At 53.6% G+C, this 27,937-nt stretch overlaps 1 protein-coding gene across 5 annotated transcripts in view; it reads right to left on the bottom strand.

Moving 5' to 3' along the window:
* Nucleotides 1–22,744, bottom strand: part of VWA5B1 (von Willebrand factor A domain containing 5B1) — a 64,044-nt gene extending 41,300 nt beyond the window's left edge. For 4 of the 5 annotated variants that reach the window (XM_059879933.1, XM_024983078.2, XM_024983074.2 and 1 more), the window contains exons 1-7: nucleotides 22,623–22,744; nucleotides 14,171–14,335; nucleotides 11,862–12,014; nucleotides 10,344–10,563; nucleotides 4,848–4,987; nucleotides 3,832–3,963; nucleotides 3,128–3,252 (exon numbers count right to left, since the gene is read on the bottom strand). In XM_059879933.1, the coding sequence (XP_059735916.1) occupies nucleotides 3,128–3,252; nucleotides 3,832–3,963; nucleotides 4,848–4,987; nucleotides 10,344–10,563; nucleotides 11,862–12,014; nucleotides 14,171–14,309 (909 nt within the window). In that variant the 5' untranslated portion in view covers nucleotides 14,310–14,335; nucleotides 22,623–22,744. The remainder of the gene's footprint in view (nucleotides 1–3,127; nucleotides 3,253–3,831; nucleotides 3,964–4,847; nucleotides 4,988–10,343; nucleotides 10,564–11,861; nucleotides 12,015–14,170; nucleotides 14,336–22,622) is intronic. The other variant, XM_059879920.1, reaches the window with a different exon arrangement.
* Between the last annotated feature and the right edge of the window lie 5,193 nt (nucleotides 22,745–27,937).

The raw sequence follows: 27,937 nt of genomic DNA on the forward strand, positions 1-27,937 counted from the left end.
CCAAATCTCATTTTCTCCATCCTCACCGCCACCCTCCCTCACCACCCCATCTTTCTCTGTCTCTGACTGTCTCTGTGTGTACACGTCTTTCTTTGTCTATTTCTCAGTCTGTCTGGGTCCCTTCCTCAGTTCAATAGATGACATCATCACCTGCCCAGTGGGTTAAAGCAAAGATCCAGGAGTCGTCCTTGACCCCTCCCTCTTCCTCATTCTGTGTATCTACTCCCTCAATAGAGAACCGCCAGTTCTGTAGCTCAAATACCTTCTGAACGTGTCCTCTTCCCTGTCCCTACTGTAAACACCCAACTTGGGCTTCCCTGGTGGCTCAGATGGTAAAGAATCCACCTGCAATGCAGGAGACTTGGGTCTGATTCCTGAGTCGGGAAGATCCCCTGGAGAAGGGAATGGTAACCCACTCCAGTATTCTTGCCTGGAAAATCCCATGGACAGAGGAGCCTGGTGGGCTGCAGTCCATGGAGTTGCATAGAGTCAGACATGACTGAGGGACTAATACTTTCACGTCACTTTCTTTTTTTCAGGACCTTTGCCTGGACCTGTGCAGTAGCCCCTTCCTGGCCTCTTTCCTTTTCTCTCCCTGTGATCTGTTCCATACAGAGCAGGCAGTGTGATCATTCCTGTTACTCTCATGCTTAAGCAACAGCGTCCTCTCATTCCCGAACCAGGGCTCATGAAGCCCCTTATGGATTGACCCCTGCCTGCCTGTCCACCTCGTGTTTGCCCCACATTTCAGGCCACAGGGGGCACATTTCTGTCTTCCAAGCACATCACCATTGTTCTGCCTCCAGTTCTTTGTACCTCCTCCCAGGGTTTCACAACCCACCAGGTCTCGTTTTGAGATAAGCTTCCTCCAACATTTGGCTTCAGCACCCAGGCCTCATCACTCATCCTGTCACTCTGTTTCAGGTCTTTCACAGACCCTGGTCCTTGCGTAACTGATCTTGCTCGTATGTTTGCTTCTTGTCTGTTTCCCTGGGCTAGAATGTAAGCGCCAGAAGGAAAGGATGTGACATTTTCAGTCCTCCCAGTGCCTAGAACAGAGCCTGATGCCTAACAGGGCACTTACTGTTTGCTGAATGAATAAATGAGAAGATGAATCTCGTGGGTTTTTCTGTCTGCAACTGACCTGTGTACATCATTTAAAAATTTTTTTCAGTCTCTCTCTCTTTCGTCTCTGCTTCTCTCTGCATCTCCATCTGTGTCTCCCTCTGTGTCATTTGCCCCCACTTTGTTAAATCACAGTTTTTGACAGCTCAGCCCACCCAGCTCTCCCTGGCTGATGCTTCTGGGTGCTCACCTCTCTCCCTGGTGAGGGATCAGGTCCTCCCTCCCACAGCGAGGTCCTTAGCCAAAAGCTACTGCCCAACAGAGCTCTCTAGATGACAGAGCCCGAGGCAGCAATGGCCACGTCAGTGACAGGAGCCTGATTTTCGCCTCTCGGAGGGTTGGGGTGGGGGCCTCGGGCTCAGGATTCTCTGATGTCTCCTTGAGCTGCCATTATCCAATTACAATAAACTCATCACTTCTTAGCAGCTGCGGGTTGATGGCTGTCATCCCTGAAGCTCATGAGAATACAGGGTATTTGCATAACCAACCCAAGGTGGCAAATTAATTCTCATTTGCTCCGGTGGTCCCAGAGCTAATTGATTTAAGGCTTGGCAGGCGGGCAGGCAGGGAGGCTCACTGCTGATCCCCCCTGCCTGCACGCTGCAGTTCTCGGAGCCCAGTGGCACCCCGGCATTGCCACCCCTACTCTGAGAACCTGGCTCCAGCCTCTTCTCCCAACTGACTCATCTGGGGGCACCTCTGGGAGGGCAGATGTTTACAGCAGGGTCTCCAAGGTGGGGGTGGGCACTGAGCCATCTGTACCTTCCCTGCGCCATCCCCTACCTCCCTCCAAGTAGGGGCCTTCGGGTGGGATCTCTACCAAAGGGAAGGATATCAGCTGTAGGTTTTCTCTGCATTCCTGTCTGTTCCTCTCCACCGTCCTCTGTCCGTCAGACCAGCAGGGGCCAGAGAGGCCCTTAAATTCAGCACAACCACCCCACATGAGCGGGGTGATGTCCTTAGCCTCAGTGTCACGAAAGCCAACTCCCTTTTCCCAGCTCACCGGTTATTGTGGGTGCTAAGCTGCAGTTTTCTCACCTAAAAAGGGAGATGATAGAAAGCAGTGTGCCCTGATTCTTGAGCCTACCTTGGCACTCAGGACCCAGGGCGGTGTGCGGTGACACCAGCAGGAGGGAGACTGTGGGGGTGGCTTGTGGCTGAGGCTCAGCATCCTCTTACCCCCCCTTCCCCACCCCCAGCCCCTGCTGAGGACCCCCTTATCCTTGAACTTCATGGGGGAGGGGCGGGCTGAGGGAGAGGGTTTCTCTGGCTTCCCCGGCTCTGCCTTTATTCTTTACCTAATAGCAAGCAATGACCCCAAAGGAAGGCAAATCAAGAGACCCATTCAGCAGGTGGGTAAAGGGAGACCCAGAAGTAGAGATGGAGCCTGGAGGGCACCCAGCCGTAGGGCCGTTGGTACCTTTTGGGGGAAGACTATCCTGAAGAAGACCAAGGTCGTTTCTGCCACCAGCCTAAAATTTTTCTAGCTTAGGCACCTTGAAGGGCTTCCCTGATAGCTCATCGGTAAAGAATCTGCCTGCAATGCAGGAGACCCCGGTTCAATTCCTGGGTCAGGAAGATCCTCTGGAGAAGGGATAGGCTACCCACTCCAGTATTCTTGGGCTTCCCTGGTGGCTCAGCTGGTAAAGAATCCACCTGCCATGCGGGAGACCTGGGTTCGACCCTTGGGTTGGGAAGATCCCCTGGGGAAGGGAAAGGCTACCCATTCCAGTATTCTGGCTTGGAGAATCCCATGGACTGTACAATCCAAGGGGTCGCAAAGGGTTGAACACGACTGAGCGACTTACATGCTTTCAGGCACCTGGATGGCACTGGGAGCAGGTGACCTGGCAGGAGGTGGGATTGTCAGCTTGCTGTGTGACCTCAGGCGAGTCACCCCCACCCCTGCCCTGAGGCTCAGGCTTCTCCCTGGCCCGGCGCAGACCCAGTGCCCAGAGCCACCCCAGTTCTGCCACCGCTGACGCTGCTCAGCCACCCTCACCTTTCGCTCTGCACTGCTGTCCTTCTTCATCCCTTTGATGAAATCTGCTCTTCCCTTCAGGTGCTGGTCAAACTCCCCCAGGGTCATGTCCCCTTTCTCCATCAGGACATGTGGCAGGTGGGGCTCTGTAGAGATGAGACAGTACTGTCCGAGCGTGAAGGCAACGTAGGGGACCTTGGTTGAGGGGTGGATCTTCGCTGTGGGGGGACTCCCAGTTGGAAGAGGGGGATGGGAACCCTGGACGCTTGAGGCATGTGGGGCCATGAAGACTCCTTAGCTGGGAGTCAGGAGAGTGCATGACTCGACTTTACCCATCTGTAAAACGGGAGTGATCCTGGGCTCCAATCTTTTTGCATCTTGACATTCTAACAATTCTTAAAGAGATAAAAGAGTTGCTCCCTGGGGGTAAAGAACTGTTGGGGTCTCACCAAGCAAGCTTAGGTGTTCAGCTGGCCTGAGAGCAAAGTGCAGCAATGGGTGGATGAGACAGTGGGGCCTCAGGAGCTGAAATGGGGCAGGAGACACTCAACTCTGCTAATCAGAGCCACGTTTACACGGAAGCCAGTAGTTGGTCTCCTCTCCTCTGCCACATAGCCTACCCTCTCCCTGGCTATGGGGTGGGCAAGGGGCAGTCTGTGTGCCCTGGGATCAGCACCTCCTCCCTCCCACCAGCAGCCCCGGGGGCCCCCGCTGGTGCACAGTACCGCTGGGGTGGATGAGGATCTCCACGGGCCGGTCGAAGGTGTGCCTGTTGGCCAGGGTGACGATGATGCTCTCGGCCGAGCTTGCAGAAGGGGCGGCATCGGCTCGGATCTCATGGGTGGGACTCTCTACCCCTGAGTGGCGCAGAAAGATGGGATAGGTTCAGGGGTCCCCAGAGAGAGAGGGCCTTGGTGGGGGGACCCGGAGACCCAGGCCGGAGGTGACTGCCACTCCAGCCCCATCAGGGGCTCCTGGCCTGCCGGGGTGCAAAACTGTGGACAGCCCTTCTCAGTCTTCCCATCTGTAAAATGGGAGCTTAGCTAGACAGGGTCGGATAACCTCTCCTGCCCTGACCCCGGGACCCAGTGGGGGTTAAAGGGGTGGCTTCCTCTCAGGCCACAGAGACAAAAGGAGCTTCACGCTCCATCGGAGGGCACTCCATAAACGCCTCTCGTGCTGAATGTCGGCTTGCTCTGGGAGAACTTACTCATGGACCGAAACCACATTCTTTTAAAACCTTGACTGGGAGGGGGAGGGGAACCATCAGAACAGTGGTGCCTGACTCTGGCTCCCAGTTAGAATCACCTGGGAGCTTTTCAATGTTTCTGGTGTCCAGGGCTCTCGCCCCCAGACCAGTGTCATCATCAGAAGCTCTAGGGTGGGATCTAGGTGGCTGGATTTGGAAAGTTACCCCACTGAGAGGACCCCCACTTCCACCCCAGGGGAGGACCCGAGAAGCATCTCTGTGGCTGTGGCCTCCCGGAGAGGACCTTGGACCTCCGACCTCGGACTTTGGACTGCTAGGCCCATGTGGACATTTCCCCAGGGAAGCCATGGCGGGGAGGGGAGCGGACAGTCTTGAAATCTGTCCTTGGGAAAGAGTCCTGTTGGGCAGCAGGTTGGCTGCAGGCTGTCATCCACCTGGGCCGGCCAGCTTTCCCTCCTTCCCTTCCTCTCCCCACCCCGGGACCTGGAATCTTCGTTCCAGCCCCATCAGGGTCTAGGCAGCTCCGCTCACCTGCGAGCAGGCAGGGCCCACGAATCTCCAGCTGGAAGTTGAACTCGTATTCCATGGGATTGGACACGTCGGTGTCCAGTAGAGTCGACAGGCACAGTCTGTTCCAGGAGTCCAGGCTGCCAAAGCAGTGCTTGTCTCTGCTGGGAAAGGGGCCGGGAGGAGGGGAGGGGGGAGGAGACTCAGCAAGATGGGAGCACTGGCCTCAGTTCCCACACTCGCACTGGGCAGAGCGTACATCCTCACCTGGGTCTCTCGGACTCAGCCGTGGGACAGTTTACATAGCATCACATCACATCTGGAATCCCTGCTCTGTCTCTGTGAGCTGGGGACCCCTGCCTGAGCCACTCCTCCTCTGAGTCTCGGTTTTCTCGTTGAATAGGGATCATGGCAACACAGCTGTCTCTCGTGAGTGCTTAGCAGAGTCATCTGCTGCTCAATCGTCTCTGGCCCTCTGTCTGTTGTCCCCACCTGGGCTCTCATCCCGCTCTATTTCCCTCCCCTCCACAGCCTTGGCCTCTGAGGTTTTTGTTCTGAATATGCACAGAGCGTTGTAAGGCACCATGACATTTGGTTGAAAAGATGGCACTGTGTTAGGAATCTCATTCAGCAGCTTCCCTTTTTTTTCACCCAATGCTGCATTTTAAAGGTCTGAAAACCAAAGTCTTTGCTGCTGCTGTGATTCAGCTTGTTTCCATGATGGCTCATCGGTAAAGAATTTGACTGCCAATTCAGGAGACTCGGTTTGATCCCTGGGTGGGGAAGATCCCCTGGAGGAGGAAACGGCAACCCACTCTAGTATTCTTGCCTGGGAAATCCCATGGACACAGGAGTCTGGCAGGCTACACTTCACAGGGTCGCAAAAAGTCGGATGTGACTTAGCGACTAAATAACAGCAACAATGGTCCGACTTGAGGGCCTGTGACATTGTCCTGGTTTCTTCCTGCCTCCACCTCCCGGCGTCCACAGGCCACCCCCATGAAGACCCTCATCTGTGTTCCCTTTTTGAACGTATGAAAGGATTTCTCTGGGATCCCTGGGTCAAAGGGCACACATCAAATTCCGCCAGACTGCACTGCAAGGTGTCTGGGCCAGTGTTCACTTCCACCGGCAGTGAGCCAGAGTTTCCCTCCTCACCCTCACTAACATTTGGAATGGTCTGTTTTTCTTACTTTTTCTCATGTCACTCTATCTAAGCCACTTTTTCATCGGAATTTGATGCAGGCAGCTGTCTGCATCCCCTGCAGTCCCAAGGGTGCCTCTGTTAACTCTTTCCTGCTGGAATGGGCAGGAATCAAAAATTTATCAGGGCCACCTCAGGGGAGCTGTGTACTCCCAAGCCTCTTGTTCCTTGATCCACCGAGGTCTGAATGTCCTCAGCTCTGCTAGTCCTGCCTCTCAAATGTACCAGGCTTGCATTTACCAAGTGTTTTGCATTTACAAATGCACGATGGCAGCGTTTACACAGCTGACACACGAGCTGGTGCTCCCTGGCCTGACCCTGGATGGTGCCAGCAGCTTCTCTGTTGTGCCAGCAAGTGTCCTCACTCTAGATTTCGAGGCCCTCCATGATCTGACTCCAGCACTCCTCTCCTGTTTGCTATGTTCATACGAGCCTTCCTGCTGCTCTTCAAACACACCAAGCCTGGCACTGCCTCAGGGCCTTTGCACTTCCTGCCTGCTCTACTCCCGGCTCAGGATGTTCTTCCTCCAGATGATTTCCATGGCTTGCTCCCTTCATTCAGATCAGGCCTCAGATGTTGCCTCAGTTCAGCTCAGTTGCTCAGTTGTGTCCGACTCTTTGTGACCCCATGGACTGCAGCACGCCAGGCCTCCCTGTCCATCACTAACTCCTGGAGCTTACTCAAACTCATGTCCATCAAATCAGTGATGCCATCCAACCATGTCATCTTCAGTCGCCCCCTTCTCCTCCTGCCCTCCATCTTTCCCAGCATCAGTCTTTTCAATTAGTCAACTCTTTGCATGAGGTGGCCAAAGTACTGGAGTTTCAGCTTTAGCATCATTCCTTCCAAAGAACACCCAGGACTGATCTTTAGAATGGACTGCTTGGATCTCCTTGCAGTCCAAGGGACTCTCAGGAGTCTTTAACACCACAGCTCAGAAGCATCAGTTCTTTGGCGCTCAGTGTTGGGGGCCAGAGTGAGGTACTCCGCCCGTGGCAAAGGTCATGAGGAAGGAGGCTCGACATATGCAAAGGCGGGATCGAGCCTCAGGAGTCCCCCTGGAAATCCTCGAGCATCTACCCTCATAACCAGAGCCTGCCTACTTTACTACTTTGTGCTCTCACCTACACCTCTGACTTTACGGGTGGCTGTCCCCCACCACCTCTTTCAGAGAAGGAGTTAACCTAGAGCTCCAGTTAATAAAAACTCCTGGGCGTGACAAGAGTGTTTTAACCTACAAACTCCTCTGAAGGTTCTCTGGCCTGCCTGACAGGCTTGTCCGGCCACATGTGATTGCTCACAGCCTCCCAACCATGAGAGGCACGAGATGCTTTAAACCTTCTAAAAACAGGTTCCTTAGAAAAGTTAGAAAACTATTAGTATAAGTATAATGGGCTGATTAGAAATTGTATTGGTGAAGGGTTTTTCATTTGTTGAGCCAATGTTTGTTGCTAAGTCTCCATATCCCCTGCCCTTACACACATTAATGAATATATAGAAGAAATAAGTATTAACCTTTGATATTAATCATGTTAGACCTTAGGCTAAGTAAATTCTTTCCTTAACTAAAACCCACTACACCCTCACCCTATAGGAATGTAACTTTATTTGGGTGGCGTCTGTTTTAAGAATAATCACCCCTGGAGAAATAAGTGTCCTGGTTGACTAATCGCTGTCACAAGGAGAGGGTCATAAATTGTCAGCAGGCCCCCCTGGCCAGAAGATGATGTAACACCCCTAAGACCTCTGTATACATTTGTATGAAGCACCTGACTTTGATAAAAGTCAGGACTGCTGACCCCGTGTGACTTTTGCATAACATCTCAGTGTATAAAAGTAGACCATGGAAAATAAAGAATTGGGATCAGTTCCTTGAAAGACTGGTCTCCCCATGTCTCTCTCTCTCTCACTCAGGCTGAGTCTCCATCTGGAGCGAGGAACCCGCCATGCTTACTAATTATGCCTGGGCTTCTAAGATCCGACCGGGGAGGCCTCAGTGTCTCCTCTTCTTTGGGAGAACAGAAGGATGCCTGCGGCCTCCGTAAGTGGTGCAAACTTCTTGTCTTCAAGTTTTATTGGTCTCCCGCGTAAACCAAGCTACTCAGCCTCTTTTCTCCACTGAATTTTCCTACTGAGCTATCCTCATTCTATTACTCGTTACATCTCTAATTAATGTCTAATTGAAGCTATTGTATCCTGATCCTCGCCGACGCCATCCCCGCTTTGAATACCCTGGATCAGCCGGGGCTGGACCCCGGCAGCTCAGCTTTCATTATGGTCCGAGTCTCAGATGGTGCCTAAGCCTCGTCTCTTCTAATGAGCACCTGCCGCATCCTGTCCCTCTCCAGCCTCAGTAGTATTTATCTCCATAGACCTCATCACCTAATGTCTGACATATCTATGAGCCTGTTTCTTTATTGTCTGCCGCCTTCATTAGCATGCTAGCTCCTTAAAGGCAGGGACCTTGCCACTCTGGTTTACTGCTGTATTCCCAGCACCCAAAACAGTGCCCGGCCCATGTGTGTGCTTGGTCCTGGCCCACAGTAAGTGTTTAATCTGTGGAATGACTAAGGAGTGCCCTCCAGGCTGGCCCCTTATGGGAGGCTGCAGTAACCCCCTCCTCGCCAGCCTGGCCATCAGTTCAGTTCAGTCACTCCATCGTATCCGACTCTTTGCAACCCCATGGACTGTAGCACGCCAGGCCTCCCTGTCCATCACTAACTCTTGGAGCTTACCCAAACTCATGTCCATTGAGTCAGTGATGCCATCCAACCATCTCATCCTCTGTCATCCCCTTCTCCTTCTCCCCTTTCCCAGCCTAGTCACAGATCATCCCTTTAACCTGCAGTGTCCAGGAGACTATTGACATGGCCCTCTGTGATCCAGTGGGCACGTGCCTCCAGCTGTCCCCAGAGCCCTACAGAGTATGTGTATGAAGCTCCTGGATATGGACAGTGTTTATATCTTCCCGTATTTCAACTTGACTCAAAGATTCAGAACGAGAGTAGGGGAGGGGGAGTTAAGGAGTTTGTTGTTTAGTCACTAAATCATGTCTGATTCTTTGAGACCCCAGGGACTGTAACCCACCAGGCTCCTCTGTCCATGGGATTTCCCAGGCAAGAATACTGGAGTGGGTTGCCATTTCCTTCTCCAGGGGATCTTCTGACCCAAGGATTGAACCCGCGTCTCCTGCATTGGCAGGCGGGTTCTTTACTGCTGAGCCACCAGGGGAGACCAAATGATAAGATGCATCAAAAGGTACCTCCCGTACGCAGCAGGCTTCTTAAACCGGGCTTCCTCTCTCCCTGTGGAGGAGACGCTAGTCCCCTGGGTCCACGGTGGGGAAATAGGAGGATCCCTGATCTCAGCTGCAGGTGCCTCAGGCTGTGACCCCTTTGCCCTCCTCCCTACCCCTGGGGAGAGTACAGAGAAACTGTGCTGCAATGTCCTACCCGACCCTGTTGAAAACCCTTGTTAATGGCTCCTTATTGCTCTGGGGAGCAATCCAGAGTTGGCCAGGGCCGCAGGGTGTCCTGTATGTCTGCAGCCTCATCTCATGTCACCTGTGCTTCCGGTCCTCTGGGGCCCCGTCCTTGCTGCCTCAGGGCCTTTGCCCCTGCCATTCCCACCTATAGGAACGTTTCTCCCTGTGCCTTATCTGTCTGCCTCCTGGCTCAGCCCTCAGCTGAAATATCACTCCTCAGAGAAGACTGACCTGGCCCCTGGACCTCCCAGGGGTTGGGTCCCTCTTTTATATTCTTAGCCAATGAACGTCTCTTCCATTGCACTTTCACGTAATTAATTATGCATGCAAGTTCACAAACAGTTCACCTTAGCCGTGTTATTGGCTGGATAATGATCTCTTCCACCAAGTTCCGGAAAGTTCTGGAACCGTGTGCGTTTGTTCCCTCTGTGTTCCTGACACCCACCCCAGTGACTAGACACAGTGTGTGCTAAGCCGTGTCAGTCATGTCTGACGCTCTGTGACCCCATGGACTGTAGCCCGCCAGTCTCCTCTGTCCGTGGGACTCTCCAAGCGAGAATACTGGAATGGGTTGCCATTTCCTTCTCCACTAGCACATAGTAGGTGCTCCAAAAATGCCTCTTGGGTGCATTAAAGTATCAAGCCTGGATATTCTGATCCCAACTCCAACACTTCTGATCAGTACCAACATCAGCCATTTCAGGGAGATTCTTTGACAGTCTTCAAGAGGTGGCAGCTACAGAGCTTAGCATCACTGCCTATCCTTCATCTTCCCCCACACCCTGACCCCCGACTCCATGACCCTGGCCTTGTCTGGCAGGGGCTCCTCACCCGTGGACCTGCTGGCTGGGGGCGCCGGTGCTCTCCGTGCAGAACTGGGGCACGGTCGGGGCGCAGACAGCGGGCAGCTGGACCCGCACAGCCCCACTGGGCAGCGTCGGGAGCTCCGAGGAGGTGCTGATGAACACGAAGACATTCTCCATTGGGGCGATGGTCCCCAGGTTGACCACAAAGAGGATCCGCTCCAAATCCTCGTCCAGAGCCACCTTTCCTGGTTGGCAGGAAGGAGGGATAATGGAACGTTTGCAGAATGGTTCCTACATGCCAGGCCTGGAGTCAGGGGCCGTGAGCTGCTTCTCTCTCATCCCCTCTAAGCTTGCTGTGTGTTGGGTTAGAGGAGCTTGTGCGCTGATGGGAAAACTGAGGCTTAGCGTGGGGGTGCAATGAGTTCAAGTTATTCAACAAATAACTAATTTCGGAACCAGGACCTGAACCTACGTGGGTCTGACGCCAGGCCTGTGTACTTTACACTGTGCCCTGCCGGGAGTGGGAGGCTGGGACCCATTCACCCCTGATGGAGGGTCACATCTCCATCTTCAGACTCTATGTCCCCCTAGGATTTACACTGGAGCTCTCACCTCTCTCAGAATCTGTGCTGTTTCTTTTCATTGGAAAGGCCCATCCCTCATTATTTCTTAGCCCATCTTATCCACCCACCCAGCCCCTCCACGAAAACCTCCCTGGTCCCAATGTGGCCCCTTCTTTTCCCCCTCTGATATGATCTGGACCGTTTTTGGCATGGCCACGTTCAACTTCCTATCGTAGTCACTCCCTGGCATGCCCTAGCTGTTCTTCCAGGCTGGGATAAATCCTAAACTCTTGGGGGGCAACTTTGCATCTTACATAGCATGGGTGTTCAAAGATTCTTGAACATCAATGATCAGGTGAACAAACTTCATTTCCATCACAGATCCAATGGTGAGAATCTTTTATATCATATGATCCTTGGTCTGGACTCAAGCCTTGGCTCTGCCACTAATATGCTCTGTGGCCTTGGGCTGGGCACTCCCGCTCTGAGCCTCAGTATCGTCCATAGCAGGAACCCACAGCCGTTGTGTGAGTACTGACTCTGCACCAGTGACAGGGATGAGCGTTCTGCACGCTCTTTGTGAGATTTCGATGGATTATTAGTTACATTTTACAAAGCAAGTCTTCATTTCTTATCTAAGCTTGCAAGCGACAGGACTGGAAGTCAAATCCTGGTATGACTCATTCTACAACCTCTGAGCTTAAATGATAATATGCTTTTCTGGTGTTTAGAGATGTCTTAAATACCCTTCAGTTGCCTCCTTTGACCCTTACCACTCTTCCCAAGTGAGAGGAGAAACAATTGCCTGTTTTACAGACAGTAAGGTGAAGTTCAGAGAGGTTAATTATTGGGCCACGGTCGCACAGGATTCCCGACTCTTAGTACAGTGCTCTCTCTACCTGATCCCACTGCTCCCCTTTCGGTCTGCACGAGACGTCAGCCACGCCCAGGTCCCGCCACAGCCCCTCCAGCCCTCTTACCTGTGACAGTCGCAGCTCGAATGCCGGTGGCCTCAAAGTGGCCACCCTCTATTTTGGCTTTGTCCTTGATCTGTACCGTCACGACACGGTCCCCAATGACCGCCTCAAAGCCGATCACCGTGGTGTGCTCGTCCAGGGGGTACACGAAGAGACCTGGCGGAGCAGGGCCCGGGGTCACGGGGTGACCCAGCGCCGCTCGGCGTGCCCGCCCCCCGGATGGAACTAGAGCCCCTGGTCTGCCGTTTGAGCACACCATGGCGCTCACTGCCACTTAGAGGGCTCCCGAGGGGACTCGGGCTGGCTGCCCCCTGATAGGATGCGTAGAGTGGCAGGCTCCGCGTCAGCGGCGGGTTAGTAAAGGGACCGCTGCTCCCCTGTCCCAGCCATTTCTTACTCTGTGCCATGCTGCAAGCTCACCACGACCACCCAGCACTCTGCCCACCTCCCCACCCTCGCGGCCCCAGGGAGTAGAAAAGAGAATGAAGAGACCGAACCTCTAAAACAGGCAGCCTCATCCACCCGCTTCAGGGAGGAACTGCACTCACCGCGGGGCAGGTGCCAAGATCCGCCCCCCGGTGGCCCTGGCCTGGGGCTGGTCTCTGCTGAGTCTTTGGGAGAAGGGGGCGCTCATGCCTACGTGGACCCTGAGCCTCTGAGAAACGTCCTGACCACCTTCTCCCCAGAGCATCTGCCTCCTCCTTCCTCCCAGGTTTTAGATTCCCCCATCCTCCTGGCTCCACTGGTGTGGCCAGGGTTTCTGATTTTTCAAGAGAGAGCGGCAATCTGGATTTCTATGTGAGCTGTTGTGTGGGTCTAACGAGACACTCCTGTGTGGTGGATTATCACCCGTGGTGCCCAGGAGCTGGTCTTTGGAGGAAGAGGACTAGGGTTCTAATCTGAGCCCTGCCCTCTGCCCCAGTCTGGTGACGTTCAGCATCTCGAAACCTCAGAGCCCTGTCTGAAAACGGGGATGATAGAGTCAAACTCAGGGTCATTGTGAAAATGGGAGAAAGAGCCACCATTCACTAAGCTCCACCCCCCATAGTGTGCGTCCTACATTTTTATGTCTCAGGGCAGCGCTTCTCAGACTTTAAGAAAACACGAGTCACCTGGGGGAGGGGGGCGGGTCTGGTTAAAATGCAGATTCTGATTTAGTAGTTCTGGGGCAGGCCGAGATTCTGCGTTTCTAACCAGCCCTGGGTGATGCCGATGGCTGGGGGAGCACGCTCGGAGGACAGAGGTCCTATCTCATTTAATCAGCCCACTAACCCAGGGGCAGCACAGTGGCAGGACCATGGCGAGCTCTCCATAAATCCCAGTTTCCCATCCCTCTGAGCCTCAGTCTCCTCATCTATAAAATGGGGGCACTGGTTTTTCCACACATGGAAAGCTAAAGGACTGTCTTAAAGCTGTTCAAGTAATACAGTCTCTTTGGTTCCCCGTCAGTCTCACATTAAGCTGTCCTCTGTAGGCTTCCTGAAACAGAGGGACAGGATCTTTGTTCTGCCTGCAAGATTTCTGTGGGGAGGAAAGTTTCCCTTGTAGGTTTCTTTTGGGAACTCAAAGGATTTCAGACACTCAGGTCAGGTTGGAGGGTGGGTGCCCCAAGAGGTGAAGTTTGGGAGTTAGGAGGCCCCCATCACTGTGAATGAGAAGGGATGCGAAGCATAACTATCCTTTATACAGGACCTTCCTGGCCAGGCTTCTGGTAACTCCCTTCCTTACATGCAAAGACTAGAGCACAATTTACAAACAGCCCTTGCAGGGGAACGTCGGTGCACACTCCTGACTTCCGAACACTGATGATTCACATTCGCAGACTGTTTTCCATTCCACGCTGCCCTTCCTCACGCATTACCTCATCTGCTTTTCCCTCAAACCCTGGCATCCAGAGAGACACAGGAGCATCCTGACATCGAGGAGGACTGCGGCTTCCCCAAGGTCACGGGGACGAGAGCTATGCTTAGCACTGGGAGCTCCGGGCCTCCAGTGAGTCCACACACCTCTCCTCCTGTGAGACTCCCTGGGGGATGTGGAGGACTGACTATCTGACCGGTGGGCATGATCTGTGGACATCAATAGGGCTGGGACAGGGCTGGGGCAGAGCCCAAAGCTGGCTTCAAATCCTGACATGACTTGCCCCCAGCTTTAAGACCTGTTGGGCAGAAATGGTATTCCTACTTTGCAGGTGGGTAAACCGAGGCTCAGAAAGGTGACGTGACTTGTCTGATGTCAGCTGGCTGATGCATGTCAGGACGGGGGATTAAGCATGCCCGTGGCCCTGGGGAAGCCCCCGCAGGGACCCTTACCCTGGAAGGGCTGGGCTTCCAGGTTTCCATAGGTGAGGGAGGCGGTGAGCCCCAGAGCGTAGCCGCTGACGAAGGAGGTGACGTCGGACGCGGTGAGGGGCAGGGCCGCCCCTGTGATCTGGTTCAGCAGACCCGGCATCTCGCGGGCTACTCGGCCTTCAGGACCTGCAAGAGGTGGCAAGGCAAGAAGTGGGGAGAGGCCCCCCGCGCCACCATGCCGCCCTGCTCAGTTATCCCCCTTCAGCCTCCACAGGCAAGCAGAGCCTCATTCTCTCCATTTCCCCCCAACCACTTCCCACAGTGATGCTGGACCACCCCTTGGAAGAAAAGGCGTGATTATGCCCTCTGTTTTCACCTCCCAGTAGAGGAAATGAGGCCTGCAGTCACGAGGCCTTGCTGGATTCACGTTGTGGGTCTCCCACTTCCACCTCATCCCTCAGATATGACCTGTGTGCTCTCAAACCTTTGTCCTTGCCACACTCTACCTGGAAGGCTCAGTCCATGAGCCAAAATAAACGAGCCACGTCCCACTGCCCTTAGGTGTCAACTCAGGGCTCCCTTTGCAGGGAAGCCAGTCCACCGTGCCAGGCTTCTCACAGAGCATAGCTTCTCTCCTTCCAGCAGTCTGTCAGGATTCATCCTGTCTCCATGAGATTACGTTATTCACGTCTATCCTCCCCTTTAGGAGAAGGAAATGGCAACCCACTCCAGGATTCTTGCCTGGAAAATCCTGTGGACAGAGGAGCCTGGGGGCCACAGTCCACAGGGCCGCAAAGAGTCGGCCACACTGAGGGACCAAGCAGCAGAAGCATCATCTCCTTTGGAGAGCGCGCTCCTGGTCTCTTGGTGCTTTGCATGGCATCCTAAGTGCTGACTGAATAAGTAAAAGCGTGGTTGGGAACTTCCCTGGCGGTCCAGGGGTTAAGAATCTGCCTGCCAATACCGGGGACACAGGTTCGATCTCTGGGCCAGGAAGATCCCACGTGCTGGGGAACAACCAGGCCCACGGGCCACAGCTACTGATGCCCACCTGCTCAACAGCTTGTGCTCCACCACTAGAGAAGCCGCCGCAGTGAGAAGCCCCTGCAAACTGCACCAAAGAGGAACCCCGCCCTCGCTGCAGCTGGAGAAAGCCCGTGTGCAGCAAAGAAGACCCAGCACAGCCAGAAACAACAAAAAGATGACTGTGATCACGCCAACACCAGTGACTGCCGAGCGCATTTCAGGGCAGGTGCCGATTCTCTGAGGTTCCTGAGACCCTCCCAAGCAATCACCTGCCTTCGAGAGGTGGGGGAAGGAATGGGAAGAGAAGCCGACCAAAGGTTGCGGATACAAACTTGAGGTCCTTTTTGGGTCTTCTTCTGGGTGATGGCTGCGGAAGCCGCAGTGGGCTGGTAGCCTGTTGCCGTTTATTTGCAAGGCTGTTCTGTGACTGCTGATGACCCTGTCTTTTCTCTGAGAAGGGAACTCTGTGCTTTTCCATCCTCCTTGTGTTCCCAAGCAAGGATCCTCAGGTGCTCCCACCCTCTCTGCCGGCCCAGGAGTATTGATTTAATTATGTGGCTCCAGCCCAGACAGCTCTCAGCCCCCCGGCATATCTGCAGCATGCTGACTGACAGCAGGAGGCAGATAAGGAGCCAGGAGAGAGGGCTGGATTCCCAGCCGCCTTCTCCCGGGAGTTCTGTCTCAAAGCCCAGGGCAAAGCCAGGGGCAGAACCAGATGGTGGGGCTCCTTTCCTGAGAGAATCACCTCCCTGGCCCTCCACACTCCTTCCCTCCACCTCCTCTTCCTGGTTCCCTCCTGTCCAGAAGGTTGGCAAGCCAGCCCCCAGATGTGTGGGGAACTTGAACTTCAGCTTGGGTTCATCCTGGGGTTGGGGGTGGGCTTCCCCGATGGCTCCGTGAGTAAAGAATCAGCCTGCAATGCAGGAGACACAGGAGACTTGGGTTCAGTCCCTGGGTCGGGAAGATCCCCTGGAGGAGGAAAAGGCAACCCACTCCAGTATTCTTGCCTGGAGAATCCCATCAGAGGAGCTGGCGGCCTACAGTCCATGGGGTCACAAAGCATTGGACTCGACTGGGAGACAAAGCACGCATGCATGGGGTGGAGTTTTGCCAAGGGTGCCCCAACCAGCCCAGTCATGCCACACCGCCCTGTGCCCACCCAGTTTCCTGGGGCCACTCTCCCCCAGGGAGTGGGGCTTGGGTGACAGATGTCACTAATGCAGGCAGACTCACTGAGCGCTGATTGTTTCCCGTTTGCCCTCTTGGAAAGAGTGCACTTGAAATTCTGCGGGGTCTACTTCATGCGTCATCTTTATCAATTCCTCCAGCACTGATAGGAATCTACTGTATTCTGGGTCCTGAATTAGCCACTGGGGATGCAAAGATAAGACACGGCTCCATCCTTAAGGAACTTACAATCCTCAGTTAGAGGGGACGAGGAGTGGGGGAAGTAATAGTAATAGTATCAGTGGCTGGAATTTGTTGAAAATTGAAACTGTGCCAGGCACACCTATTATCTCATCTAATTCTCACAACCTTATAAAGTGCATTGCTTTGCAAGTGAGGACATCAAGGTCCCAAAGAGGTGTGTTTGTTTTTTGCACAAGAGTTTGGGGCCCCCCAAGGACATATGGGTGCCAGGGATGCGTGGGTGGGACTTTCTCCTGGAGGACCCCAGGGGCATCCCTGCAAGAGATGCGGACCAGCGCCAGGAACGCTGAGCATCATCCCTCCAACCATCCCAGCCTGGGGCTCCGGTGGGCATCACCCAGGAGACACCTTGTGGGGAGGAAGGCACCAGCGTCCCCTGGACAGTGTGAGAAGCCAGGCTCGACTTCAGGAGCAGAGCAGTGTGAATTGGTCCAGAGAGTGACAGGGGCTGATCTCAGTGGGTCAGCGTGTAGCCAGGCCTTTACCCTCCTCATCTTCTTCCTGATTGGCCAGAGCACCTGTCTTTCCCCAAACTGCTGGGATGCAGGATCTGGAAAATGGGCTGGTGAGGTGAGAGGGAAGGGAAAAGGGGATGAATGGACTGGCAGAAGGAATGGGAGGGGCCCCTGGACCTTAGAGGAGCCATGAAGAGAGCAGCGGGTGCAGAGAGGGTAACAAAGAGGATTTCTAAGCGAGGAGCCACTTTAATCCCTGGCTATTCATTCCTTCTTTTATAAAACCAGGTGAGGACTTCCCTGGTGAACCTGTGGTTAAGACTCCGTGTTTCCAATGCAGGGGGTGTGGGTTTGATTCCTGGTTGGGGAAGTTCCCTGTGCTGTGCAGCACAGCCACACACACAAAAAGGAAAAACAACAACAACAAATCCCAAGTGAGTGGAAGGGCCAATAGGTCCTATTTCCCTGGCACTGAAGGTTAAACCGAGTAAGCATAAAGTACGCAGCACAGTGCCTGGCATGTAGCAGGCACTCAATAAATACTTGTAAAGTGAAATGAACGAATGAATGCGGGCAGTCTCCCAGGGACACTAACCTTTAGTGCTCATCTACGTGCTGGGCAGACGGTGGAGAACAAGGCAGATGAGGGATATGAACTAACAGAGGATACAGATCCCAAATACAGCTGCAAGCCAACAGATTCAAAACCCAACTCCTTGTCTCTGTCACAGCTGCCTCCGGCTTGTCCCACAGTGATGTCCACTCCCAGTAAAGCCGCCAGAGCAGTCCTCAGAAGCCATGGATCCAGTCATGTGGTCCCAGAGTTCGCCGCCCTGCCAGCTCTCCACGCCCCTGGAGACCCCCGATCCAGGCCCCGCACCGGTTTCCTCTCTGGTTTCCCCACTGGTGACTCTGCTTGGCTGTTCCCCCACTGGAGAGCTTTCCAGCTGGGTGTTTCCACTTCTAGGGATGCTTTTCCCCTAGCTCCCTCCCTCCTTCAAGTCTTTGCTCAAAGGACAGCTTCTTCTTAATCCTGGGTTTAAACTTGTAACCTGTTCCCCCAGCTTCACTTCCAAACCCTCATCCTGCTGTCTTATTTTCCCCAAAGCACATATTACTAACGTACTCCATGTAAAGCATTATTATGTTTATTGCTTATCGTCCGTCTCCCCGCACGAGGGCGAATCCTGGGGCCTGTGTTTCTCACCGATACTTCCCGAGCGCCTTAAGGAGTGCTTATGCTGTTAGTAGGTGGTGAATAAATATCGTCGAGTGAATCAATCGATACATATGGTCACAGGGCAAAGCCGGCCATTTCCGAGTTTCCCATTTTTCCAGGGGACGGAGAGATATCCCCTGACCACCAGGTCCAGGGCAGCTCTTCAGGGAAAATGTTGGAATTAAATCCATCGTTTAGGCTTCCCTCCCAGAGCTTATCAGTCAGGGGCCCAGATACACCCTCCCAGCCAGCACGGCGGTCCCGCCCGTCTTTGAACAGACCATCCACCCAACCGCAGAGGGTGCTCTGTTGTCCTGCCCTTGAACCAACCCCCGGCCAGCTTCTTCCTCTCCTAACCGCCCACCACTTGGCTGCCGGCAGGCTCCTTGACAGGCTGTCTGTGTCCTTGTCCGAGGACCTGCTTCCCTCCTTCCAGCAGGGGCTGCTTATTTCTTGCACCCCCAAGGTTGGGAGGCTGACATCTCTTGGCTACATCCCACCCGCTCTGTGTTGCTTGCCATCCTCAAGGCTCCAACCATGCCCTCCTTTTAGCAAACACTTGGCCCCAGGCTCCTGGCTTCCCTGCTCCCCAAGCCCTGCCATCACCCAGGGGGACTTCAGCTGCTGTGGGAACTGTGCATGCAGCATCTCGGGCTTTTATCCTCCAAACCCCACATCTCAGGAGCCTCTGCTGCCACTCCAGCTCAGCCTCCCATTGCCATGCAGCCCTTGAACTTGAGGCACAGCCTGTGGTCACTCCATCTCTAGAACCTGAGTCACTCGGCACTTTTAAGAGCAGCTTCTCAACACGTCCCAGCTCTCTCTTCTTATTTGTTTTTTTCCTTTGCAGTCATCACCCTCGGATAGACTGTATCTTCTGCTTCTGTATTTGTTTAATGTGTCTCCCCAACTCTCTAGATGATGTATAACCTCCAGTGAGGGCAAGAATTTTTAGCTTGTTTCTTGGCTCTGTCTGCCACCCAAAGAATATTATGGGGTATAGTAGATATTCAATAAATATTTGTCAAGTAGCTGAAGTATCATTGCGAGTGCTTTATGTATACTGCTTGGCAAAAAAATTCATTCGAGTTTTTCTGTATGAAAACTTGAATGAACTTTCTGGTCAACCCAATACAATGAGTGCAGCACCCCACAGACAGCGGGCTATAGTCCATCAGATCAGTCGCTCAGTCGTGTCTGACTCTTTGCGACCCCATGAATCGCAGCACGCCAGGCCTCCCTGTCCATCACCAACTCCTGGAGTTCACTCAGACTCACGTCCATTGAGTTGGTGATGCCATCCAGCCATCTCATCCTCTGTCATCCCCTCTCCTCCTGCCCCTAATCCCTCCCAGCATCAGAGTCTTTTCCAATGAGTCAACTCTTTGCATGAGGTGGCCAGTGTACTGGAGTTTCAGCTTCAGCATTATTTCTTCCAAAGAACACAGTCACCAAGAGTTGGTTGGACATGACTGGGAGGCTAAAACACCACCACCAGTTCAGAAGCAGGTACTCTTACCATCCATGTGCTACAGATCGAAAACACCGAAGCTCAGAGAGGTGAGGCAACTTCCTTAAGCCCACCCAACCTTGGGCTGGGCGTTAACCAAAGCAGAAGGACCACAGAGCCCAGGTCCTTAACTGTGAGGCTACCCTGCCTCCTGCAGGAAGCGTCTCCCCGAGTCTTGGCACTTCTGCCCACATCCTCCTGACATCCTCTGCTCTCCACCCCCATGGGGGCAGCAGCTTCAGTGTTCTCTCCTGGACCATCTCTACCAGCTCCTACCTGCTCCTTCAACCTCCAGGCTGATTTCCTCCTAGTCCCCTCTACCATCTCATAGGTACACATGCAAGTGTGAACACACACACAAGTGCACATGCACACACGTGCCTTCCCTTTCCCCTGAGCTTCATGGCTCCCCGTTGTGTCTGTCCTGCAGGTTAAACTCCCTGAGCAGCACTCAAGGCTCCTCCCCACCAGCTCCCTGCCACCACCCGAGTCAGCTCCTATTACGTCCCGCGTGTTCCCTTTGCTCCAAACACACTGACCTTCTCACCGTGCCCTTCCTGCACTGGAGCCTTTTCCGGCAATGATCGTGACCTTCCTCTCTGCCTTTCAGAGTCCTCTTCACCACTCAAGACCCACTTCCCCTGTCACCTCCTCCCCAAAGCCTTCCCTGACAACCCAGCCCATCAGACATGCCCTCCTCGGGGTCTCCACAGTCTCTGGGCATTGTCTGCCACCTCGCACATCGTGGAGCTCTGTAACTACCCATCTGCAATGGCTTGTCTCCCCCTGAGGGTCGTGGGCACAGGAAGAACAGGGGTGCCCCTCCCCTTTCCTGCGCCCCAGCTCCCTGCAGAGGAAGGGTCTGAAATGGAATCATCTCCTAGGGTCATCAAGTGCTTTGCGATCATCGCTAATGCTCACACACACCCTCACATTACAGGTAGGGAAGCTGAGGGTTAGGGATCTGGAAGTCAGGACCACATGGCTGGTGAGGGGTCAGGATGGCTGAGATAGGAAGCAGCCTTCCTTGAAAGCCTGTACTTCAGGATTTCCCTGGTGGTCCAGTGGCTGAAACACCATGCTCCCAATGCAGGCGCCTGGGTGCGATCCTGGTCAGGGAACTAGATTCCACGTGCCTCAACCAAGAGTTCAAAAGCGAAAGTCAATATATGAGTTGCTCAGTCGTGTCCAAATCGTTGTGACCCTGTGGACTGTGGCCCTCCTCTGTCCACGTGATTCTCCCGGCAAGAACACTGGAGTGGGTAGCCATTCTCTTCTCCAGGGGATCTTCCTGATCCAGGGATCAAACCCGGGGCTCCTGTCTTGCAGGCAGATTCTTTAATCTGAGCCACCTGGGAAGCCCTGAGTTCGCACACTGCAACAAAAGGTCCTGAATGCCGCAATGAAGATTAAAAATCCTGCCTGCCGCAAGTAAGACCCATCACAGCTAAATAATTCAGTAAATATTAAAAAAAAGTGCACCTGTGCTTTCCCTTCCCCAGCTGCTTCACGGTCCATGCTGAGCACAGGGAAGGGGAAAGGAAGAAGGGAGGGAGGGGGAGAAGGAGTGAAGTCCAGGACTCCGGTGAGCTAGGGTTGTGAGTGCCGGGGACCCTGGGCTTCCTCTGCTCTGATGCCTCTCAAGATGCAGCCGGGACCCCAATTGGATCGTGAGCCCCACTAGCGGCCCCCCCCCCCCCACCTCCAGGTTGTCCTGGAACAGCCTGGGGTGCAGGGTTCTAGGCGGAGCGCAGAGGCTGGCTGACAGATGACTGCAGCGGTGTGACTTGATTCAGATGAGATGTGAGAAGGCTGCGTGGGGAAGGAGCTGGGAAAAGGTGCTGGGCCCCGCCTGGCCTCAGTCGTGATGATGGCCTGCACTGGGCTCCTGGGTCAAGAAGTGGCTGCATGCCTTCCCTGCCAGGGGGCATTGACTTTCTTCAGTTTCAGAAAGAAATTGGAAAGCAAGACGCTTGTGGGGCTGCAGCGAGGTCCCAGGAGCTAACCTACTGCCTGGGGGTAGAGTCCCTGGACAGCTACTTCTGGGCAACCTTGGACCAGTTACTCAACTGTGCCCTGCCAAGGACCTCCTGTGTAACCTCAAGCAAGTGACTTAACAGTTTGGTGCCTTAGTGTCTACATCTGTAAAATGGGCCCATGCCGGTTCCCCTGCCCCACTCCTAGGAGACTGGGACGATAAAGGAGAGAATGCCTATCAAGTGAATGGGTGCGAGCAGGCAGGTCCTGGTGGGGCTGGGGGCTTCTCCTGTCTCCCCTCCTCCATCAGCCCTCCCCGAGGGGCCACTTCCTGACCCCTGGGCAGACCGCTCCACTGGAAATGTCCTTCCGTCTCTGCCCGAGTGCTCATCTCAGTAACTCCTCTGCTTCTGCCCTTGGAGCGGTTCAGTTCAGTTCAGTCGCTCAGTCATGTCCGACTCCTTGTGACCCCATCGACTGCAGCACTCCAGGCCTCCCTGTCCATCACCAACTCCCGGAGTTACTCAAACTCATGTCCATTGAGTTGGTGATAGCATCCAACCATCTCATCCTCTATTGTCCCCTTCTCCTCCCACCTTCAATCTTTCCCAGCATCACAGTCTTTTCAAATGAGTCAGCTCTTCCCATCAAGTGGCCAAAGTATTGGAGTTTCAGCTTCAGCATCAGTCCTTAAAGGGAGGCCTCCTCCCTCCACCTGGAAAGTCATTCTGGAGGCCTCTCACCCCTCACCCCAGTCAGATCGCCTCCAGATTATGTCCACAGAGTTGGAGGCCCCCAGCCGAGGGGCCTCAGCCAGACCTAGGAGAGGTGCAGATGGTGAGCTGGCCCACTCACCTTGGGCTCGGGGGTACGCCTCCTCTGCCCTGCGGTCGACGCCTCTCGGAAGTCCATGCCATAATGCCCTCACTCAGGGTCTGTCCCCCAAGGACCCCCACACCCACTGACCAACACTGACACTCCCATCAAAGTGGGGGCAGAATTGATGGGTTCCTAGGATCCGATCTGATTGTTCTAAGCTTCTAGAATTCTGGGGCTCTCAAATTCTGGTCCCACTTCATCTAAACCTTCCACCATGGGTTCATATCCCCCCGGTGTGGGTAAACAAATTGGTGCTTCTGGCATCCCCTCTCCCCACCTTATTCACCCCACGCTCCAACCAGTTAAGACCCCTTGAATTCGTCCAAATGAGCCAGACTTTTCCAGCTTCCATATCTCTTCTGAGGCTGCCAGTTTCTGCCAGGAATGCCATCCCCACGCCAACCGCCTCCTCTAGAGGAGATCTGACTCATCCTTTAAGACCCAGCTCAAATACCACCACCTCCATGAAGCCTTCTCGGGGGTCCTGTGCTGAACAGAACTACCCCACTCCCACCCCCAGCGCAGTCAGCCCCTGTCGCAACAGCCATCTCATTATCCGTGTGCTGCGTGTCCTTTCAGCCAATGCGTGTGGGACACGGTGCGGGCCTGGGCAGGCAAGGGCTGCACCCCCAGGCAGAGACGCCACCCTCCTGAGCAGGGAGGTGGTCAGCTCCTAGAACTCAGGGCAGGCACTCTCTCTCCCCATTGTGCATCTGGCACATAAACTGCTCGACAAGGAACTCAGGGAAGCGAACAGCAAGCGCTCCGTTTGTGGACTCAGTGCATGAGTGGGTGAGTGAATGGCTAGGGGCGATGAGCGAGGGGTGGGAAGAGGCCTTGGCGATGGGAGGAATCCCTCTATCTCAGCCCAGCGCCGGGAGGATTCCATCCCAAACACAGCTGCAGTCCCATTGTGGGAGAGGGCCCGGGGGACGGTCGGGTCACTTGGGTCGGAGCAGCGCTCGGTGTGCCTGTGCGGCCCGAGGGACCTGGAGTGCTGCCAGGACGGGCGTCCAGGGCGGCCAGCCGTGCATGTGGCTGAGGCCTGAGCCGCCCACACCTTGGGAGACTTCCAGCTAAGAGGCTGCGTCCAGACCTGCTGGAGGAGGGAGAAAGGGGCATATTCGGATCTGAAACCTCCAGGTTCGTGAGTGCCAGTGGGTAGAGTTACTGATGAGAATCTTTGCCGTGTGACATTCAGGAGAAGTAAAAGTGGAGGTATGAGTCACTCGGTCCTGTCTGACGCTCTGTGACCCCGTGGACTGCAGCCCACCAGGCTCCTCTGTCCATGGGATTTTGCAGACAAGGATACCCTAGTGGGTTGCCATTTCCTTCTCCAGAGGATCTTCCCGACCCAGGAATCGAACCCAGACCTCCTGCATTGCAGGCAGACGCTTTACCTTCTGAGCCACCAGGGAAGCCCACAAGGATACCCGAGCAGGTTGCTATTTTCTCATCCATGGGATCATCCTGACTTAGGGATCAAACCCGCGTCTCCTGTGTCTCCTGCATTGGCAGGTGGGTTCCTTACCACTGAGCCACCAGCCAGGGATGCCCACTGTGAGGGTTACAAGCAAGTTCTTGCTCACCCCAGTGTCTTGTTCTCCATGAATGCTGATGACTGCTTTCATGTCCTTCTTCCATTGGGATTTCCTCCTAGTCTTACTTTTCCCCCAAACTCAGACTGCTTCTGGGCACCTATGTTTTTTGGCATTTCCCATTTAAAGGAGTACGTCAAGGCTGTATATTGTCACCCTGCTTATTTAACTTCTATGCAGAGTACATCATGAGAAATGCTGGTCTGGAGGAAGCACAAGCTGGAATCAAGATTGCCAGGAGAAATATCCATAACCTCAGATATGCAGATGACACCACCCTTGTGGCAGAAAGTAAAGAAGAGCCTCTTGATGAAAGTGGAAGAGGAGAGTGTAAAAGTTGGCTTAAAGCTCAACATTCAGAAAACGAAGATCATGCCATCCAGTCCCATCACTTCATGGCAAATAGATGGGGAAACAGTGGCTGACTTTACTTTTCTGGGCTCCAAAATCACTGCAGATGGTGATTGCAACCATGAAATTAAAAGACGTTTACTCCTTGGAAGGAAAGTTATGACCAACCTAGACAGCATATTAAAAAGCAGAGACATTACTTTGTCAACAAAGGTGCTTCTAGTCAAGGCTATGGTTTTTCCAGTGGTCATGTATGGATGTGACAGTTAGACTATGAAGAAAGCTGAGCGCTGAAGAATTGATGCTTTTGAACTGTGGTGTTGGAGAAGACCCTTGAGAGTCCCTTGGACTGCACGGAGATCCAACCAGTCCATCCTAAAGGAGATCAGTCCTGGGTGTTCATTGGTAGGACTGATGCTGAAGCTGAAACTCCAACCCTTTGTCCACCTGATGGGAAAAGCTGACTCATTTGAAAAGACCCTGATGCTGGGAAAGATTGAGGGCAGGAAGAGAAGGGGACGACAGAGGATGAGATGGTTGGATGGCATCACAGACTCAGTTGACATGGGTTTGGGTGGACTCCAGGAGTTTGACAGGTAGGCCTGGTGTGTTGTGGTTCATGGGGTCAAAAAGAGTTGGACAAGACTGAGTGACTGAACTTAACAGTTGTGGCCATGGCCACCCCTAGCCCCCATCCCTGCCATTCAGCCACCCCAAGGACCCCCTTTCCCAAGGCACCCAGTCAAGGTGTGGACTGAAGAATATATTCATTGCCTCAGTTTCCCTTTGAGGTCCAAGGCCGGTTGATGCCAAGCTGTGAGGCTGCAACTTCACACATGAGAGAGGCTGTGTAGACTGAGGCCACTGGACAGGTCAAGGCTCCCAGGCCTGAGTGCCAGCTCTGCCAACCGCTCCACGTGGGCCCTGGACTGGGGCCCTGCTGTCACACATACAGCCTGTGCCCACGTCTCAGCTCTGGCACCACAGGTGGCTGCTGGCTTAGTGTCTGTCTTTGTCCAGCACCCCTGAGGGTGGACGCCTTGAGGGTAGGGACCAAAGTTGTCTGGTTCCTTGTTCTATCCCCTAGCATGCACAGCAGTGGCTGCAACAGTTATTCAAAAAAGAATAAAGATACTAAAGATACTGAGCAATGAAGACCTACCAGGCATCGTTCTAAATACTTCTCATGAATTAGCTTAGGTAACCCTCCGGACAACTCTGTAAAGTAAGGCATGGATATTATCCCCATTTTGCAGATGAGAAAACTGAGGCCCAGAGTGGTTAGATCCCTTGTCCAAGGTGATATATTTATAAGTGGAGCTGGAATTAGGACTCTAGCTTCAGAGATAGATGTCTTAACCATAAGGCTACATCATTCCCTCAATATTTGCAGAAGGAAATAAGAAGTCACTTTCCAACTCCACCCAAGTCTTGGCATCTTCATTTAACATCACGAAGAGATGGGCCTGGCGAATGAATCCCGTACCCCTTTCCCAAATTGACAGTCCACGGTTCTCTCTAGAAAGAAGAGAGTTCTCTGCTTTTTTAAGGCAGCTGAAGCCTGGGCATTGGTCCCTCACTTGAAGATTCCTTTTTTAAGGGGGCCATACGTCTAACTTCCCTGGTGGCTCAGATGGTAAAGCATCTGCCTACAATGCAGGAGACCCAGGTTCAATCCTTGGGTCAGGAAGATCTCCTGGAGAAGGAAATGGCAACCCGCTCCAGTATCCTTGCCTGGAAAATCCTGTGGATGGAGGAGCCTTGTAGGCTACAGTCCATGGGGTCTCAGAGTCGGACACGAGTGAGCGACTTCACTTTCACTTTCATGTCTGACTGTTGAGTCCCTGCCCAGAGGCAGTCCTGAGTGTTTCTGCCCAACCTGGGGGCACATCTCATTTAATCCCCATAAAGACCCTATGGGGACTTCCCAGTGGTCCAGTGGTTAAGAATTGGCCTTCCAGTGCAGGGGACATAGAATTGATCCCTTGTCAGGAAACTGAGATCCCACGTGTGGCAGAGCTACTAAGCCCGGGCATTGCAAATAGAGAAAGCTCCCACACCGCCGCAACAAGCACCCAACACAGCCAAAACAATAATAATAAAAAAAGACCCTATGAGGAAGATCAGCTTCACTTCACAGCAGAGGAAACCAAAACACAGAGAGGTGAAGTAAGTCTCAAGGTCACACAGCAAGTCATGGTAGAGTCAGGATTTGAATCCAAGCAGTCTGGTTCCAAAACCTGGGTTGCCCATGGAGTCTCCCTGCGGTCTGCTGGTCAGGTCCACGTGCCAAGGCCCAGTCAGTGCCCCCCAGGGACCCTGCTTGCTCTGACTCGGTGCCTGCGATCCTTTGGCTCAGATTGGGGCAAAACCCATAGGTCCCACATCCCACTGGCTCCTGCCCCTCTGACGTTCCTTCCAGCAGTAGGGGGCAGAGATGGGAGTGGGGCTGGGCACATCTTTCCCCACGCTTCAGGCACAGATGCTGGATCCGCCCCTCGGCTCTCTTCCTGCAGCATCAGCACCATTGAGGTGACTCCCACAGGAAGTCATCTGAACCAAGAGGTGAATGGACCATAGAGGATGCAGGCAGCAGCCTCAAAATGGATCTCAAGGGGCAGCTTACTTGCAGGAGAACCTTGGAAGAGGTCTGCGGTGTCTTTTTTTTGTTAGGACTCCATGTGGTAAAGTGCCAGCTGACAGTTGGCAGGGAGTGGGGAGCCAGTTGAATGATCTGGATATTCCCGACCCTTGTAGCAAGCTGTCCCTGGGTCAAGCACTATGCTAAGTAATTCATGTCGATTACCACACTGATTCCTCCTAACCCTATATTATTATTATTATTTTTTAAACAGATGATCCGAGTGAAGCTGAAACTCCAATACTTTGGCCACCTGATGCAAAGAACTGACTCATTGGAAAAGACCCTGATGCTGAGAAAGATTGAAGGCTAGAGGAGAAGGGGATGACAGAGGATGAGATGGTCAGATGGCATCACCGAGTCAATGGACATGAGTTTGAGTAGACTCCGGGAGTTGGTGATGGACAGGGAGGCCTAGCATGCCGCAGTCCATGGGGTCACAAAGAGTTGGATACGACTGAGCGACTGAACTGAACTGAACTGAACTGAGTGAACCTAAGAGAGGTTAAAAAACTTGCCCAAAGTCACAGAGCTAGTAAGTGGTACGTCTGGGACTTGAACTGGCAGTCTCACTCCAGTGCCTCGGCATTTACTACACTGCTGGAGCTAAATCCACAGAAGCAAGAGAAAAGCCTTCCTGATGTAGAGTGGGGCTGTCAGCAACAGAGATGAAACCAACCAGAGGCAAGTGAGTAGGAGAC

The sequence above is a fragment of the Bos taurus genome, chromosome 2, assembly GCF_002263795.3.
Source record: "Bos taurus isolate L1 Dominette 01449 registration number 42190680 breed Hereford chromosome 2, ARS-UCD2.0, whole genome shotgun sequence".
Lineage (NCBI taxonomy): Eukaryota > Metazoa > Chordata > Mammalia > Artiodactyla > Bovidae > Bos > Bos taurus.